The following is a 15141-nucleotide window of genomic DNA, read 5'->3' as shown; positions in this document are numbered from 1 at the left end:
TTTCATTACACAAATAACCAAAATTTTTTGCTATAAAACCTTAGTCCAAACTGCTCTGAGTCTGGAGTAGATGACCTCTATATGTCTTTTCCAACCTCTTTTTTTTTTTTTTTTTTTTGTGTGTGTGTGCCTGTTCTCCTCTGCATGCTATTGTCTTCCTACTAATATTGCAATGTAGAAGAATATGTACACAGCAATAAGTTATCTCCTGTGTATAAGCAGAGTATTTTTTCCTCCCATCACCATTGTTATTTCTTCTCTAGTTTCGTTTCTTCTAACACGGGGTGTGAAAGTGGAGAGCTTTACTTGCACAAGTGATTTTATTTAACCATTTATTTATAAATCTGGTGAGATTTCTTCCATGCATATATTCGCTCTGGGTCAGGCCTTTATGAAGCAAAGCTCTTTAGAGAAGAGCTTGTGACTTTCATTTGTATGTGAAGTACTGTACTCTAACATCTATACAGATGTGTGGCAGTGTGAACAGTAAATAAATAAGAGTTAATCTTTCAGATGAGACATTGGTTGAGTATATGAACTGGTTTGTTTGCCTTGTGAAAATCAACTTTTTTGGTGGGTTTTTTTTTTTTTTTTTTTTTTGGTCTGCATTTGTGAAACTGGTAGAGGTCTTCTGTTTTCTTTAAAAGTCATTCTTTCATGATGAATGTGCATGTAAACATTTCATTTATTTGCTATGTATTTTTAAGTGTACTTTTAATCAATTTACTAAAAATTGTAAGTCACATCATCTGTGCAAAAACAAAGGAGGATGGAGTCCGTCCAGCCATTATGTCATTGCCATGGAAGAACGTGGCAGGTCTTTGGTGAGAGACCAGCAGGTCTTTGGTCAGAGCTTTGTCTTTAGGAATCACCATGCAAATATGAAGAGTACGCTGTAAGCTGATCTGTCAAGACAAGCAAAGAGTTTACCTTGTTTGCATGCATTAATTAGTAAGGCATACATTAATAAAGCTCGACAAAGTTGAGACTTTCTTTTTCCACTGTTGTGCCAGGCAGGGATCTTCAGAGAGGTGAACATTGAAGCACTGAGCTGTAGCTGTTTTATTTTATGTTTTAAACAAATAGAGTTTTATTCACAAATTAATGTGCCTGTAACTTAGTTTCAGAGTCGGACATCTCTGTTTGAGAGGCTTCTAGCTTGGCACCAGTGGTAGCAAGTGAAAAACAATGTAGTAGCAGAAGCTGGAAGTGTTTATATGTGATTCATTAAAAACTTTGGTTTTCCTATTGAAGTGAAGCATGCCAAAATAGGTGCTAAAAAGTGGAGAAGAATTGAACAGTGTTGCAAATGGAAAATGTTTTGGTAGCTTGAGTAAAAGTGTGCAATATTTAAATATATATATATATATATATATAAATTTTGGTTTTCTATTATAGCTTTCATTTATTTATTTATTTATTACAGACAGTCATTTTAGAAAATGAAGAGCTTCCTAAAATATTTCTTGATTTCCTGAACGTTCGACATGTACCTACCCTGCCAAAAGCAGAAAGTTGTGGGTAAGCTCTCATTTATTGAAAAATACATGGAGGCCAGAAGGCCCATATCCACTCAGTGCTGATGCAATTCCATTGACTTAAAATGGTCTTGCTGCCAACTCTAACACTGTAAAATAAATGGGCATTAGGTTCATGTTAAGTATGTTTATATATCCCCAAAAGGTGGTAAAATAAATCCAGCCTGTTCAAAGACAGAAATGAAGTTAAATGTAATATTCTTGGAAAGCAAAGGAGGGTTTGGATGAGAAAAATACGATTTTCTCATAGATCTTGAAGTATCTAGTGAAAAGAATATTAAAAGATATTCATAAACACTCACTGCATAGAAAGAATTTGTGTGTGTGTGATTTATGGTTATTATTAATATTTGGACAAAGCAGAAATTTATTCTGTGATCATTTTTATGTTCACCCTGTCTGTGTTTGAAAACGGGGTCTTTCATCTCTCTGATGACATCTACCCCAATAGCCCCATTGCCCTCCCCTTGGGAAGGGTTTTTGACTAGTGTAGAAAAAGAGACTCTTGGTGTGATTATGGTGAATGTAATGACTATGGAAATCCTAGAACAGTGTATCTGGAAGTTCTTTTATTGTCTGTAGGGAGAATAATTTCTTTCACTATGTAGCCTGACGTGGTTGGAAGGTCCAGCCACATTGTTTGAACCCTAGAAAGCCGCGTCCCTGTTCCACTCCCCACTGTGTCCCTGTTCCACTCTCAACCCACCCCTCTCCACTACAGATGCACAGAATGTCCTCTGTTCCAGAGGGGTGGGTTGAAAAGCATACAGATAATTGTGAGGCCCTCTTAGAGTCAGAGGTGTCAACGGCCCAGAGTGATCTGCAGCATTCAGTCTCCTAAACCCTGATAAACTTGTTGTCTCTATGAAAGCAGACGGGTTGTCCAGCCAACTACACCATTGAATTGTGGAGCCAAACCCAAACCACAGCTGGCAAATGGAGATCCAAAATGGAGTTGGAGAGAAAGGGATGGTCCCTAGTTTCTTCTGCATGGTAGTAAATATGCTACTGCTTTGAAACCTTTAAGTAGAGCTTTAAATTATTATCTACCTCCCTAAATGGGCATTTGTATGTAAATTATTTTAGGTCTGCATCACAAGCCATGATTTTCCCAGAGAATCATGGAATTGTTATTCCAAAAGTGAGTAGTAAAATTTGAAATTATGGTTCACCAATGGTGCGCCTAATATTGAATATGAATCCACAGGGATTATTCAGCTACAACACATACAGTGGTTTTGAGGATGATTGTGTCATAGCAAATATGCTCCATATGCAGTCAGTGTGATATTAGCAGTCATGCTACCCACAACAGATACGTAAAACTATGTATGGTCCAACCATGTTGTCCAGAAATAAATAAATAAGCAGCCTTCAGTGATGCAGACAAAAGCCAGCAGACTTGCAGTTTTCACTTGTAGTTAATGACAGCCAATACCCAGAGTAGGACAGTGCACCCATCACTTTATAGGTAGGTGTGCTTGTGAATCTGTTGGAGTAAAGTGGATTCTGTGATTTCCAGGTAGTGGTGGTTGTAAAATAATATTGTCTCCCATGTTTGTTTCTCTCACTGCATTATGCAGCTACTCACCAGAGAAATGTTGCTCCCTTTTATAGTTCCTGAAGGATTTGGTGATAGTTTATTTTTTTGGTTGGATGATTGGTGGGGTTTTTGTGTGTGTGTATATGTTGTTATTTTTGTGTTGTTGATATTCTTTTTTTTTTTTTGATTGTGTGTTAATTTTTTTGTAACTAAAGTTTCTTCTAACTTTAATTGCAGCTCTTTTGATGAAACAGAATCTGAAGAATCAAGGTAAGCTCGATTTCTAATCTTTCTAGGATGTCAGATTAATAAGCTACTTGCAATTATTGGCATTTCCTGTATTTTTCTAGCAGTTGTCAAAATAAAAGTAGTTTAGCACTAAAATTAATTTATTTGTTAAATGTCACAGCTAATTTCATCAGCTGTGTTAGCTCCATGTCTTTGTGTTGTGAATTGAGCATGCCTTATGCTTATATATAGAAATTCCTTACAAAACCCTAACAGAATACTGTTAGCTGTGAAATATTTCTAGGAGTGTTTTTACCCATTGAAGTGTATTTTTTGTAGCAAGAAGATTTAACAGAATTAGAGGCTTGGGTTCTTCCCTAAGCATTTGTTAGAGCTTTGTGTATCTGGTTGCACCACCTTGCAAGCATATGCATAGAGCAGACCAGGCAGGGCTGGCACTGGCTGGAGAAGGATGTGGGTTGTGTGAGCAGGGTGGGAGACAGTCCTGGGATGCCGGTCACTCTGCCCAGGTAAGGCGTACAGCAGCCTCTAAGGAGGCTGGAAGAACACGGTGAAATTTTGAGCCTGCTCAGTGGCCAGAAGAGCCTACAGGCAGCGGAACCTGGCTGAGATGTTCTTGTCTGCATTACAGAGAGCAGAGCAGGATCGGGAAGACTCAGGCTGGCTGCACACCACCCCTCCTGGATGTGACCTGTTCACCTCCAATTTCAAATTAATGGTTTCACTTTGTGGTGGCGGAGCAGCGAGCCTTGCTCCTGGGAGATGGCGTCTGCCCCCCTGGACAGCGGTGGTGTGCAGAAACGCTCCAGCACGAGTCCTGAGCAGCTTGATCACCTCACTTTATCAAAGCTAGTTTGTAGAATATTCTGTTTACTGTCCCTTGATACTGACATCCCTATTCTTGACCTTTCCAGCAAACTGTCCCACCAGCCTGTGCTGCTGTTCCTAAGGGATCCATATGTCTTGCCTAAAGCCAACGGTAATCAAACCTGTCATCTGTTAACAGTGCTTTACTGATCTGACCCTGCACCGCATAAACCACGTTATTATTAATACAGGCGTAGTCAAATGTCACTGGTCCAAAATCTAATAACCTGCCAATAAAACAATAGTTCTTGTGTAAGAAACCATTAGAACACTGAGTGGGGTGGGTGATTTATAAAAGGGTGTATTTTTCTCTCCTAGTTGTTCTCTGAGACAAATCTACTGAGAATTAAAATCAGGAGACTAAGAACATTGTTTTTCTTTTTTTTGTTGTTGACCCTTTGAGCTGTTTTGCCTGAAGGATTTGAACTTGAGGCCCGGTCCTTTATAAGTGCTTTTTCCCTAAACACCAGTCGATCTACTGTGAGCATGTTTGTATTTCCATTTGGATTATTACTATTTCTTATCATTTATAACCTCTAGAGCTCTTTAGGGGAAAAAAAAAGAAAAAAGAATGTATACTTTTAAGCGTAATTGATGTGTTCACAGGACATTTATGTTAGCCTTCATCTCTTAATACATGGTTCAAAAGAGTGTTTGAAATAGCTTGTTATAAACCTTCTTCCCTTTCATTTTTTTTTTAAAGTTCTTTGCATTATTAATTTAGAGAGCTTATCCTCTGTCTTCTTTCTAGAATTATATATGTGCAGGGAAAAAAATGATATTTTTAGTACTCTGTTACACCTGGATTTGTCATTTTACTTGTTAGAACTGTTATTTCTACTAAATTTTGTATTAAAATACATGTTTTGATTTTTCATCCTTTTTTATTATGGGTATGAATACACTTTCAAGGAATAACTTTCTCCCAGAGCTCTAAATTAAGATTATTTTAAACGTGGTAGTCTCTTTGATTTTATGAAATACCATCTATTGAAATCAAAAGTCAGGTTCTTGAGCTACCTTGAAAATCACGAAATTTTAAAGAGTAAGTATAGAAGAAAACAAGTGTTTGCTTGTAGTTTCTTAGCCAGTCAAGTGTACTTCCTTGAGATTTTCTCAAGATACACATATAAATAATTGACAGCAAGGTATAAAGAAGACAGAGCCAGGCTCTTGTCAGTGGTGCCCAGTGCCTCTCATCCTCCTGGACACACGAGGCTGCAGGTGACCGAGCACTGGCACATGCTGCCCAGAGGCTGTGGGGTCACCCTCCTTGGGGACCTCCAAAATCCCCCCAGACGTGGTGCTGGGCACTCTGCTGTGCTTGGACCCAGCACCCCCAGAGGTCCCCCTCAGCCTCAGCCATGTTGTCATTCTGTTGATTTTCAAGCTGTCCTTCAAAACCATTGGGTGGAGGCTCATGTATTTTCAGCAGGTAACAGTTATATATATAGTTACATAGTTAACAGTCTGTTTTGCAGCCTGTGTCCACTTAAGCAAGTAGTGCGGCCCAAGAGGACTGACCCCATGGAGTCTTAATATAAAGCCACAGCTTCAGAGTGAAAGAGCAGGTGCAGAAGTCCTGTGTCACTGAGGTCCACAATAGACACATTGTAGGGTGGTTTTGTTTCCTCTTGGGTTAGTGCTGCCTGGTTACATGGACTGAATGTCAATTTGAGGCTGGAGGCTGGAGTACAGAGCACAAAACAGAAGAACAAACATCAAGTGGGAGGGGTTAGAAGAGTCACTTGACAGAGTCATTCCTGACCCAAAATGACAACACTAATGCAGAGGCACCCACAGAGTTACCTCTGTCTAAAATTGTTTCAGATGCTACTTACGCTAATATTTAGAGAGAGATGCATTGCTTATCGTAATCTTAGTGTTTAACACTCTGCTTAATTGCAAACTTGGACTCGTCTAGAACAGTGTGTAAATTACGAATGTCATTTAATTCCACATTATTCCCAAGAGAGAAAATGGACTTTATGTACAGTTATCTTGAAACATTAAGATAGTGCTTAGTGTTTCCAGCCCACATGTAAGGGTTTGCTCTAGGACTTGTACTCAAGATTTTGCAGTTCTGTGAGGGTATTTATCTTCCTTCCCTAATGTGTACTGTGAGTAAGGCTGAGCTTCCATTTCTTGAAATCATCAGTAGCTTTACAGTGAATTTTGTATCTACATATTTTAAGTATTGCTCTATTTTGGATGAAGATAAATGCCTCTTCTGTTGCATGACATGTTTAAATATTAAGTAGACTTTGTTAGTGACAGCTGAGACAAAGGACTTTTAAGGCTTTTGCCAATGCAAACTTTTTTTGGCTTTGACATACAATATTTAGAATTTTATATGGCAGGTTTGCCATATTTGAAGACCCTAAAATATCAAATTCACTTGCAAATTATTCTTTACCTTAGTATTTAATGAATTAAAACACAAAGTAGAATGTGAGCTCTAGTTTTACAAGAGGGGAGAAAAAAAAACAACCACTAGGTCTAGAGGCTCTTCTGAGTTGGCTCAGCCTAGTCAGAAAGAAAACAGTTTTTACACATCTACTGTTGCATTTAAATCTTCTTTCTTTGTACCACAGAGAAAATACAGAATGAGCTTTCTAAAATTTTGTCTCTGCTCAGTTCCCACTTTGATAGATTCCTTTGTAAAAAGCAGCCAAGGTTGTTCTATGATGAAAAGTGAGTGTCCATTAGCAAATAACTATTCATTGCGTTCACTCTTTGAAGAAGGTCAACTATGACAGTTGTTTAGATCAGACGTGGAGTTAGTCTTTCCTGGGTACAGAAATGCCTGTGCTAACATCTTTTGATAAAATAGGAAATTGTGTATTTGTGGATTTTTCATGAAATAAATAGCTGTTTCTGGAACATAGCAATCTATTTTTTCCCTGTTGTACTGTTATTTGCTTTTATAAAGAACAATGTTGCTATTATTTTTTAATGACTGAATTTTAGGCATTGTTATATTCCTAGACAACTTTCCAAAAATTAGATTTACGATTACAAACATCATTGGTTTTCAGACTGACTTTTTCATGACATACCTAACACAGCAGTGCATGAGCACCTATTCTGAAGAACAATGAAGGGAAAAATCTAAAATGCTGCAAAACTAAAATGGCTGAAAAATAGAATCTCAGATTTATTGTCACTTGCTTGAAAATTATTCTAACAATTCCTGAAGTTATCTAAGTATCATAGAACTGCATGCAAGACAGTGTTTCAGTGTAGTATTATGTTTAACATAAATTAATATGCTTGATTTTTAAGGCAACAAGGCCTCACCGTACATCTGATGCTGTAAAGTTGTATCTCTTTTTATTAAATATTTGTTTTGCTGTACATCCTGTATTACATACGGTAACAGAACGAGTAAGTGCAGGTTGCTGGAGCTTCAGCATTTAATTTAGAAGGAAAACATCAGACTGCTCTTACCAGTGTATTTTTTAATAACATTAATGATAACAGTGTAGAGTTACCCTATCAGGGTGATTTGGGGTAGCAGAGCGTGCACAACCTGAGAAATCATTATTGGATTCAAAGCACTAACAGGAAATGTATAATGACAACTTACTATGAGAAGTTAGGAAAAATTATGCCTGTATTGTTTAAGGTGGAGGTTGCGGTTCATGACAACGTCCTAAAATACCTGTTTGTAAAGTCTTTAGTAAATTTGAATCACCTTATTAATACCTGATGAGTTAACTCCTTTAAGCTAATAAGGATTTCTTTTTTTAACTCAGTCCAAATCTACTTTTTGCTTGCTGTTTTTAGCTCTAAAATGATATTAGCAACACGACTAGGGGGCAAAACCTAATTCCCACCCACATTAGTAATTTAATTTATCGAGTATCTGATGGTCTCTATGAAAGCTGCATCTGCCCATTTTTTAATATCCTGCAGGCTCATAGCTGAAGGAAAAAAAATGATTAGAGTGGAAAGTTCTGTATTAGAACCATTGTTTCAATTTTGAGATCATAAAATGTGATCAGAAATTCTTACTTCTAATGCCCAGTGATTTAAGTCAACCCTTCATTAAGAAGGCAGGAGCTGGTTGAAAAATGTTTTCACTTCAGTAATGTACATGCTGCCATTCCCCTGTGCGGATATATTGTCTTTTATCACATAATTCCTTCATGTTAAATTTAACATGAAAATTTAAGTGCCAGTTTCCTCTGCAGCTGTGGTGAGTTTTTTTTTTTTTCTCCTTCATATAATATAGGATGACTTTTTGTAACATGTGACATTTCATGTTGATTAGTCAGCCTGAAATTTTTCTGCCTCAAATAATCATCTCTGATGGTATAGGCATCCCCAAGTCTTCTCAGTCTAAACATTGCTGTAAACCACAATGGAAAAACAGCTTTGAAGTATTCCCAGTAGCAATCTTGGAATTCCTTCAAGTATATTGAGATTTTGTTAGAAATTGAATTGCCAGTGTAATCCATCTTCCTTGTGAGAAAAGATTCAGATAAAGAGCTGGAGCCAAGCAGCATTAAGTATTAGAACATCCCTTTAAATCAATAAGCTACAAATCTGGCAGCGCATTCATGCAATACCCAGTGCTACACTAAAGTGGCTTTAGTGCTGAAACAGCATTACTAATAGCACATCCCCAACATGGATAAACAGTTGAGCGATGTAGTAACCCAGATTATACTAGGCCTTACGTAGTGAAGTTTCACAAGAACACCTATTGCACTGACATAGATAATAAAGCAAGGTATTTTCTTTTCTTTCAGATGACTTTCCTAATGTAGTTATAGAAGGCATCCTACATGGAATATTTTATCCTCATTTACTGCCAAGGTAGAAGGGATACGTGGCTAGAAGAAGCTGAATCAAGTCTCCGAGTCATGCTTAATGATACTAGTAAGAATAAGGTTCTGTAATGTGATAATTACATTCAAAATCAAGAGGCACAACCTCAGCTTCAGTTCAAGCATTATATCTCTTTAAATAAAATCAATGTCACTACAGTTGCTGCTTTTAAGGAAAAAAAAAGATATGGAAACAACAGTATAGAAGTTATTTATACCTTATATGTAGACATGCTCTAACTATTTAACACTAAAAGCTGAAAGTCATACACTGAATTACACTACCCTTTGAAAATAATTACTTTTTAATCATTTCTATCATAAATTACACTAAACTTTTTTGTACCTGGATTTTTCCCAGCACATGTACCCATTGCTGGCAGTGGATGGATTGAAAGTGCTGGCACTGAAGAGAGCGCATGAGAAAGTGGAGGGGAAAAAAAAAAGGCAAGAAAAAATTGAAAACATCTTATTTTGTTCATTTTTCTTAACTTATTTTGAATCTGCTCCTTAATATTAGGTTGGAAAAGAGCCAATGCAGGTGTATGGAGAGTTTCTATTAGAAAACACGCTTCCAATTCTGTAATGCATAGCTCTCTTTCAGGAAATTGTCTGGATTTTAGTCAAAATGATTTTATTGACCAGGTGATTTTACATGGCATTTATGCATCTCATTTCGTTATAACAAATAACGTATGTATGTTTACTCTTTGAGTTGACTTGCAGACTGTATTCCATATCTTAACATTTTATGAGTCACAAAGCGTGCAGCTCTGTGGTAAGCTAATGCAAGACTATGATTAATTAGTAACACGATAAAACATATATATACATTTACTTGTGTATATATGTATTTGTTCAGATTTAACTGGAAATTGTATGTGTGATACTGGAGTTTACCAAATAAATTACTTAGAACTTGAATGTACTGCTTCAGTGTATTTTTTGTGCATTTCTGTTCAAACAAGACATTTCTGAACTTATCAGAGATGGTTCTGACATCGCCACACAAAGCATGAGAAAATACTTGGTTGCCTGTTCATCTAATATTCCCAGCACCACACTATCCAAATATGCTGCACTTATAAAACGGTGTGACTGAACACTGCTAGTAAAGTCCTTGGGCTAATCAGAGAAATAGTGTTGCAGAAAAGCAGTAGCAGCTAAGCTAGGCACTAACAGAAGTCTGATCTTGGAGACATGGGTTGCCTTCTGCTATTGAATCTGTTTTAAAGCTGCTTGGAAATGGTGAAAAGTTGGGACTTGCTTAAGAGGTAAGCCTGTGTGTCCTGGTTTCAGCTAGGACAGAGTTAATTTTCCTCCTAGTAGCTGGCAGGGTGCTATGTTTTGGATTAGGATGAGAAGAGCGCTGATAACATGCTGATGTTTTAATTGTTGCAGAGCAGTGCTTACACCAAGCCAAGGACTTTTCAGCTTCTCGCTCTGTCCTGCCAGCGAGCAGGCTAGGGGTGCAACGGGAGCTGGGAGGGGACAGACCCAGCACAGCTGACCCAAACTGGCCAAAGGGGTATTCCATACCATCTGACGTCATGCTGAACAATATATAGGGGTGGTTAGCCGGGGTGGGGGGGGCCGGCTGCTCGGGGATAGGCTGGGCATCGGTCAACGGGTGGTGAGCAATTGCATTGTGCATCACTTATTTCGTACACATTATTATTATTAATACTATTAATACTATTATTATTATTATTATTATTATTATTATTATTATTATTATTATTATTATTATTATTTTCCTGTCTTAATAAACTGTCTTTATCTCAACTCACAGGCTTCACTTTCCCATTTCTCTCCCCCATCCCAGAGAGGGAGGGGGGAGGGTGAGCGAACGGCTGTGTGGTATTTAGCTGCCAGACGGGCTAAACCACAACAGTCCTTTTGGCGCCCAACATGGGGCCCGAAGGGTTGAGATATCGACAGATTTGACCAGAGTGTGTTAAACTAAAATTGGTATAAGTATTCGACCTGCTTAATAGTTGCTAGTCACAATGTTGATTGCCTTAATCTCAAGTCTGCTGTGCCTGTTTCCCAAATTGAGTTTTATAGCACGTTACTTTCTGTATGTGCTCCCTGTCGTGCTGTTTATCCTTTCCGGGCCCTGGTTTAAGATTGTTATGGTACTGTGTGGTGTAACGATGGCTTATGAAATGATGAGATTTCTGGTCATGACTCTAACCTGGTATTTGTCATCGACTCTATACTTCGGAAACCATATCTCAGAAACTATTAGCAATTACACCTATTGCCTTTTTGCGTCAGGGAGCCAATCTGTGGAGGGGACAGGGGAAGATATTTTTTCCTACCTGTTCACTCTCCCTTCCTCCTTCACCACCCTCTTATCCCCCGAGCTAGTTACGGTAGCTCTCCAAGATGTTGAATATCCTTGGGATACTCAGACCAGCATGTTCCTGTTGTTATGTCTCCTGAATGCGCTTCAGGTTTTGTTTAAGGTTAAACAACTACTTAGGAATCTCATCTGGAGATCTGTCTTGAGGCGGGATATTTGCGAGTGGCAGGGAGTGTGGGAGGATATGGGCAGGTTTCTAGAGCAGTGGGCAGCTCCAGTGTTTTGGACATTCACCCCTGAACAACTGCAAAATCCTAAAAAACTGGTAGAATGCTTGAAAAAAAAGGTGTCATGACTCTGGCAGTTCCAAAGTGACACAAATCACTGTGGCGTGCTGGGGTCTGGCTTGTGCCTATCGAGCTGCAATTGATGCTACTATCAACCTAGTGACAGACCCTGCGGCCGTTCCAGCTCCAGCTCCCGCAGCCGTTCCAGCTCCAGCTCCCGCAGCCACTCCAGCCCCTGCAGCTGCTCCAGCTCCTGCAGCCACTCCCATTCCTGTGGCTGGGTCAGAGAAACGAACTGTAGCAGTGCAAGTTGCCCCTGCAGAGGGTATTCCAACCCCTGTAGCAGACCCTGTGGCTGGGTCGGAGAAAGGAACTGTAGCAGTGCAAGTTGCCCCTGTAGACAAGGTGAAAAAATGGTATAGAGACTCAGGTCGTTTAGAACGCAGACAGTCTTCTGTTAGGTCTCGGTATGGAGAAGACGGGGCTGGGCCATCAAATGTGCAGGAGGATGAAGATGAGGATGAGGATGCCGAAAAATCAACAGTAACTACCCGAACCCTATACCAGCGTGAGCTACGAGATGTGCGAAAAGATTTTGGTCGCTGTATAGGTGAGCAGCTTGTCACCTGGCTGCTCCGGTGCTGGGACACTGGAGCCAATTGTGTGGAATTAGAGGGCAGGGAAGCCAGGCGGCTGGGATCCCTTGCTAGAGACGCAGGCATTGACAAAGCAATTGGAGATGGAGCACGATCTCACAGCCTCTGGAGGCGTCTCCTGTCAGCTGTGAAGGAAAGGTATCCCTTCAAGGAAGAACTTGTATGTCTACCAGGCAAGTGGACCACCATGGAGAAGGGAATTCAGTACCTGAGGGAATTAACCGTACGGGAAGTAATTTATAAGGACCTAGACGATGCACAAATATCCACAGATCCAGATGAAGTCCAGTGTACACGACCCATGTGGCGGAAGTTTGTACGGAGTGCACCATCATCATATGCCAGCTCATTGGCAATAATGATCTGGAAAGAGGATGAGGAACCCACAGTGGATGAAGTGTCTAAACAACTCCGGCAGTATGAAGAAAATCTCTCCTCTTCCCTACAGGCCTGCGTCTCGGCTGTGGAGAAACTCTCTGAAGAGTTCCACCGACTTAAAGAGAATTTATCTTCCCCACCAGCTGAACGAACCAGTGGCCACCAACTAAAAGAGAATACTTTGGAGAAACTTTCTGAAGAGGTCCACCAACTTAAAGAGAGCTTATTTTCTTCCCCACCTGTACAAACCAGTGTCTCGGCTATTAGGGGTAAATGTTCATCCGTGCAAAGAAGACAATATGGTGGGTACACACCCCGCGCCACCCTGTGGTTTTACCTACATGACCATGGAGAGAACATGAGAAAATGGGATGGAAAATCTACTGCGACCCTAGAGGCACGGGTACGTGAGTTGCAAAAGAAAACAATCGGGAGAAAGGGGTTCTCTGAAAAGTTTGCTGCTCCAACTTCCAGCAGGCAGTCCTTTAAACACAGAAACGAAGATTCTGACCAGGACTAGAGGGGCCCTGCCTCTAGCCAGGGGGAGGAAAGGGACAACCGAGTTTATTGGACTGTGTGGATTCGATGGCCTGGCACGTCTGACGCACAGAAGTATAAGGGTTTAGTAGACACCAGTGCACAATGTACTCTAATGCCATCCAGCTGTAAAGGGCCAGAGCCCATCTGTATTTATGGCGTGACGGGGGGATCCCAGCAGTTAACTGTATTGGAGGCTGAAGTGAGTCTAACCGGAAATGAGTGGCAAAAGCACCGTATTGTGACTGGCCCGGATGCTCCGTGCATCCTTGGCATAGACTATCTTAGAGGAGGATATTTCTAGGACCCAAAAGGGTTCCGCTGGGCTTTTGGCATAGCTGCCTTAGAGACAGAGGACATTAAACAGTTGTCTACCTTGCCCGGTCTCTCAGAGGACCCTTCTGTTGCGCGGTTGCTGAGGGTTGAAGAACAGCAAGTGCCAATCGCTACCACAACTGTGCACCGGCGGCAATATCGCACCAACCGAGACTCCCTGATTCCCATCCACGAGCTAATTCGTCAACCGGAGAGCCAAGGAGTGATCAGCAAGACCCATTCACCTTTTAATAGTCCCATATGGCCAGTGCGAAAGTCTAATGGTGAGTGGAGACTAACAGTGGACTATCGTGGCCTGAACGAAGTCACGCCACCACTGAGTGCTGCAGTGCCGGACATGCTAGAACTCCAGTACGAACTGGAATCAAAGGCAGCCAGGTGGTATGCCACAACTGATATCGCTAATGCATTTTTCTCCATCCCTCTGGCAGCAGAGTGCAGGCCACAGTTTGCTTTCACTTGGAGGGGAGTCCAATATACTTGGAATCGGCTGCCCCAGGGGTGGAAACATAGCCCTACCATTTGCCATGGACTGATCCAGTCTGCGCTGGAGCAGGGGGAGGCTCCTGAACACCTGCAGTACATCGATGACATCATGGTGTGGGGTGACACTGCAGAGGAAGTTTTCGAGAAAGGGAAGAAAATAGTCCAAATCCTTCTGAAGGCCGGTTTTGCCATAAAACAAAATAAAGTTAAAGGACCTGCATGAGAGATCCAGTTTTTAGGAATAAAATGGCAAGACGGACGTCGTCAAATCCCAATGGAAATCCCAACAGAATAACAGCTATGTCTCCACCAACTAGCAAAAAGGAAACACAAACTTTCCTAGGTGTTGTGGGGTTTTGGAGAATGCATATTCCAAATTACAGTCTGATTGTAAACCCGCTCTACCAAGTAACCCGTAAGAAGAATGCTTTTGAATGGGGCCCTGAGCAACGACAAGCCTTTGAACAAATTAAGCAGGAAATAGTTCATGCAGTAGCCCTTGGGCCAGTCCGAACAGGACCAGATGTAAAGAATGTGCTCTACACCACAGCCAGGGAGAATGGTCCCACCTGGAGCCTCTGGCAGAAAGAACCTGGGGAAACTCGAGGTCGACCCCTGGGGTTTTGGAGTCGGGGATACAGAGGATCTGAGGCCCGCTATACCCCAACCAAAAAGGAGATATTGGCAGCATATGAGGGAGTTCGATCTGCTTCGGAAGTGGTCGGTACTGAAGCGCAGCTCCTCCTGGCACCCCGACTGCCGGTACTGGGTTGGATGTTCAAAGGAAGGGTCCCCTCTACACATCATGCAACTGATGCTACATGGAGCAAGTGGGTTGCACTGATTACTCAGCGGGCTCGAATAGGAAACCCCAGTCGCCCAGGAATCCTGGAAGTGATTATGGACTGGCCAGAAGGCAAATACTTTGGGATATCATCAGAGGAGGAGGTGGTCTGTGCTGAAGAAGCCCCACTGTACAACAAGCTACCAGAAAATGAGAAGAAATATGCCCTGTTCACTGATGGGTCCTGTCGTATTGTGGGAAAGCATCGGAGATGGAAAGCTGCTGTATGGAGTCCTACACGACGAGTTGCAGAAGCTGCTGAGGGAGAAGGTGAATC

The 15141-nt window shown here is 41.0% G+C and overlaps 1 protein-coding gene across 2 annotated transcripts in view; it reads left to right on the top strand.

The window, feature by feature from the left end:
* SNX24 (sorting nexin 24) overlaps positions 1–9952 on the top strand; it is a 93488-nt gene extending 83536 nt beyond the window's left edge. The window contains exons 4-7 of one of the 2 annotated variants that reach the window (XM_040541307.1): positions 1427–1521; positions 3319–3351; positions 4245–4309; positions 9394–9952. In XM_040541307.1, the coding sequence (XP_040397241.1) occupies positions 1427–1521; positions 3319–3351; positions 4245–4309; positions 9394–9455 (255 nt within the window). In that variant the 3' untranslated portion in view covers positions 9456–9952. Of the gene's footprint in view, positions 1–1426; positions 1522–3318; positions 3352–4244; positions 4310–8954 lie in introns of both variants that reach the window. The other variant, XM_040541306.1, reaches the window with a different exon arrangement.
* Positions 9953–15141: the final 5189 nt, after the last annotated feature.

Source organism: Cygnus olor, chromosome Z (genome assembly GCF_009769625.2).
Source record: "Cygnus olor isolate bCygOlo1 chromosome Z, bCygOlo1.pri.v2, whole genome shotgun sequence".
In the NCBI taxonomy this organism is placed as follows: Eukaryota; Metazoa; Chordata; class Aves; order Anseriformes; family Anatidae; genus Cygnus; species Cygnus olor.
This window is presented reverse-complemented; position numbering and strand designations above follow the sequence as displayed.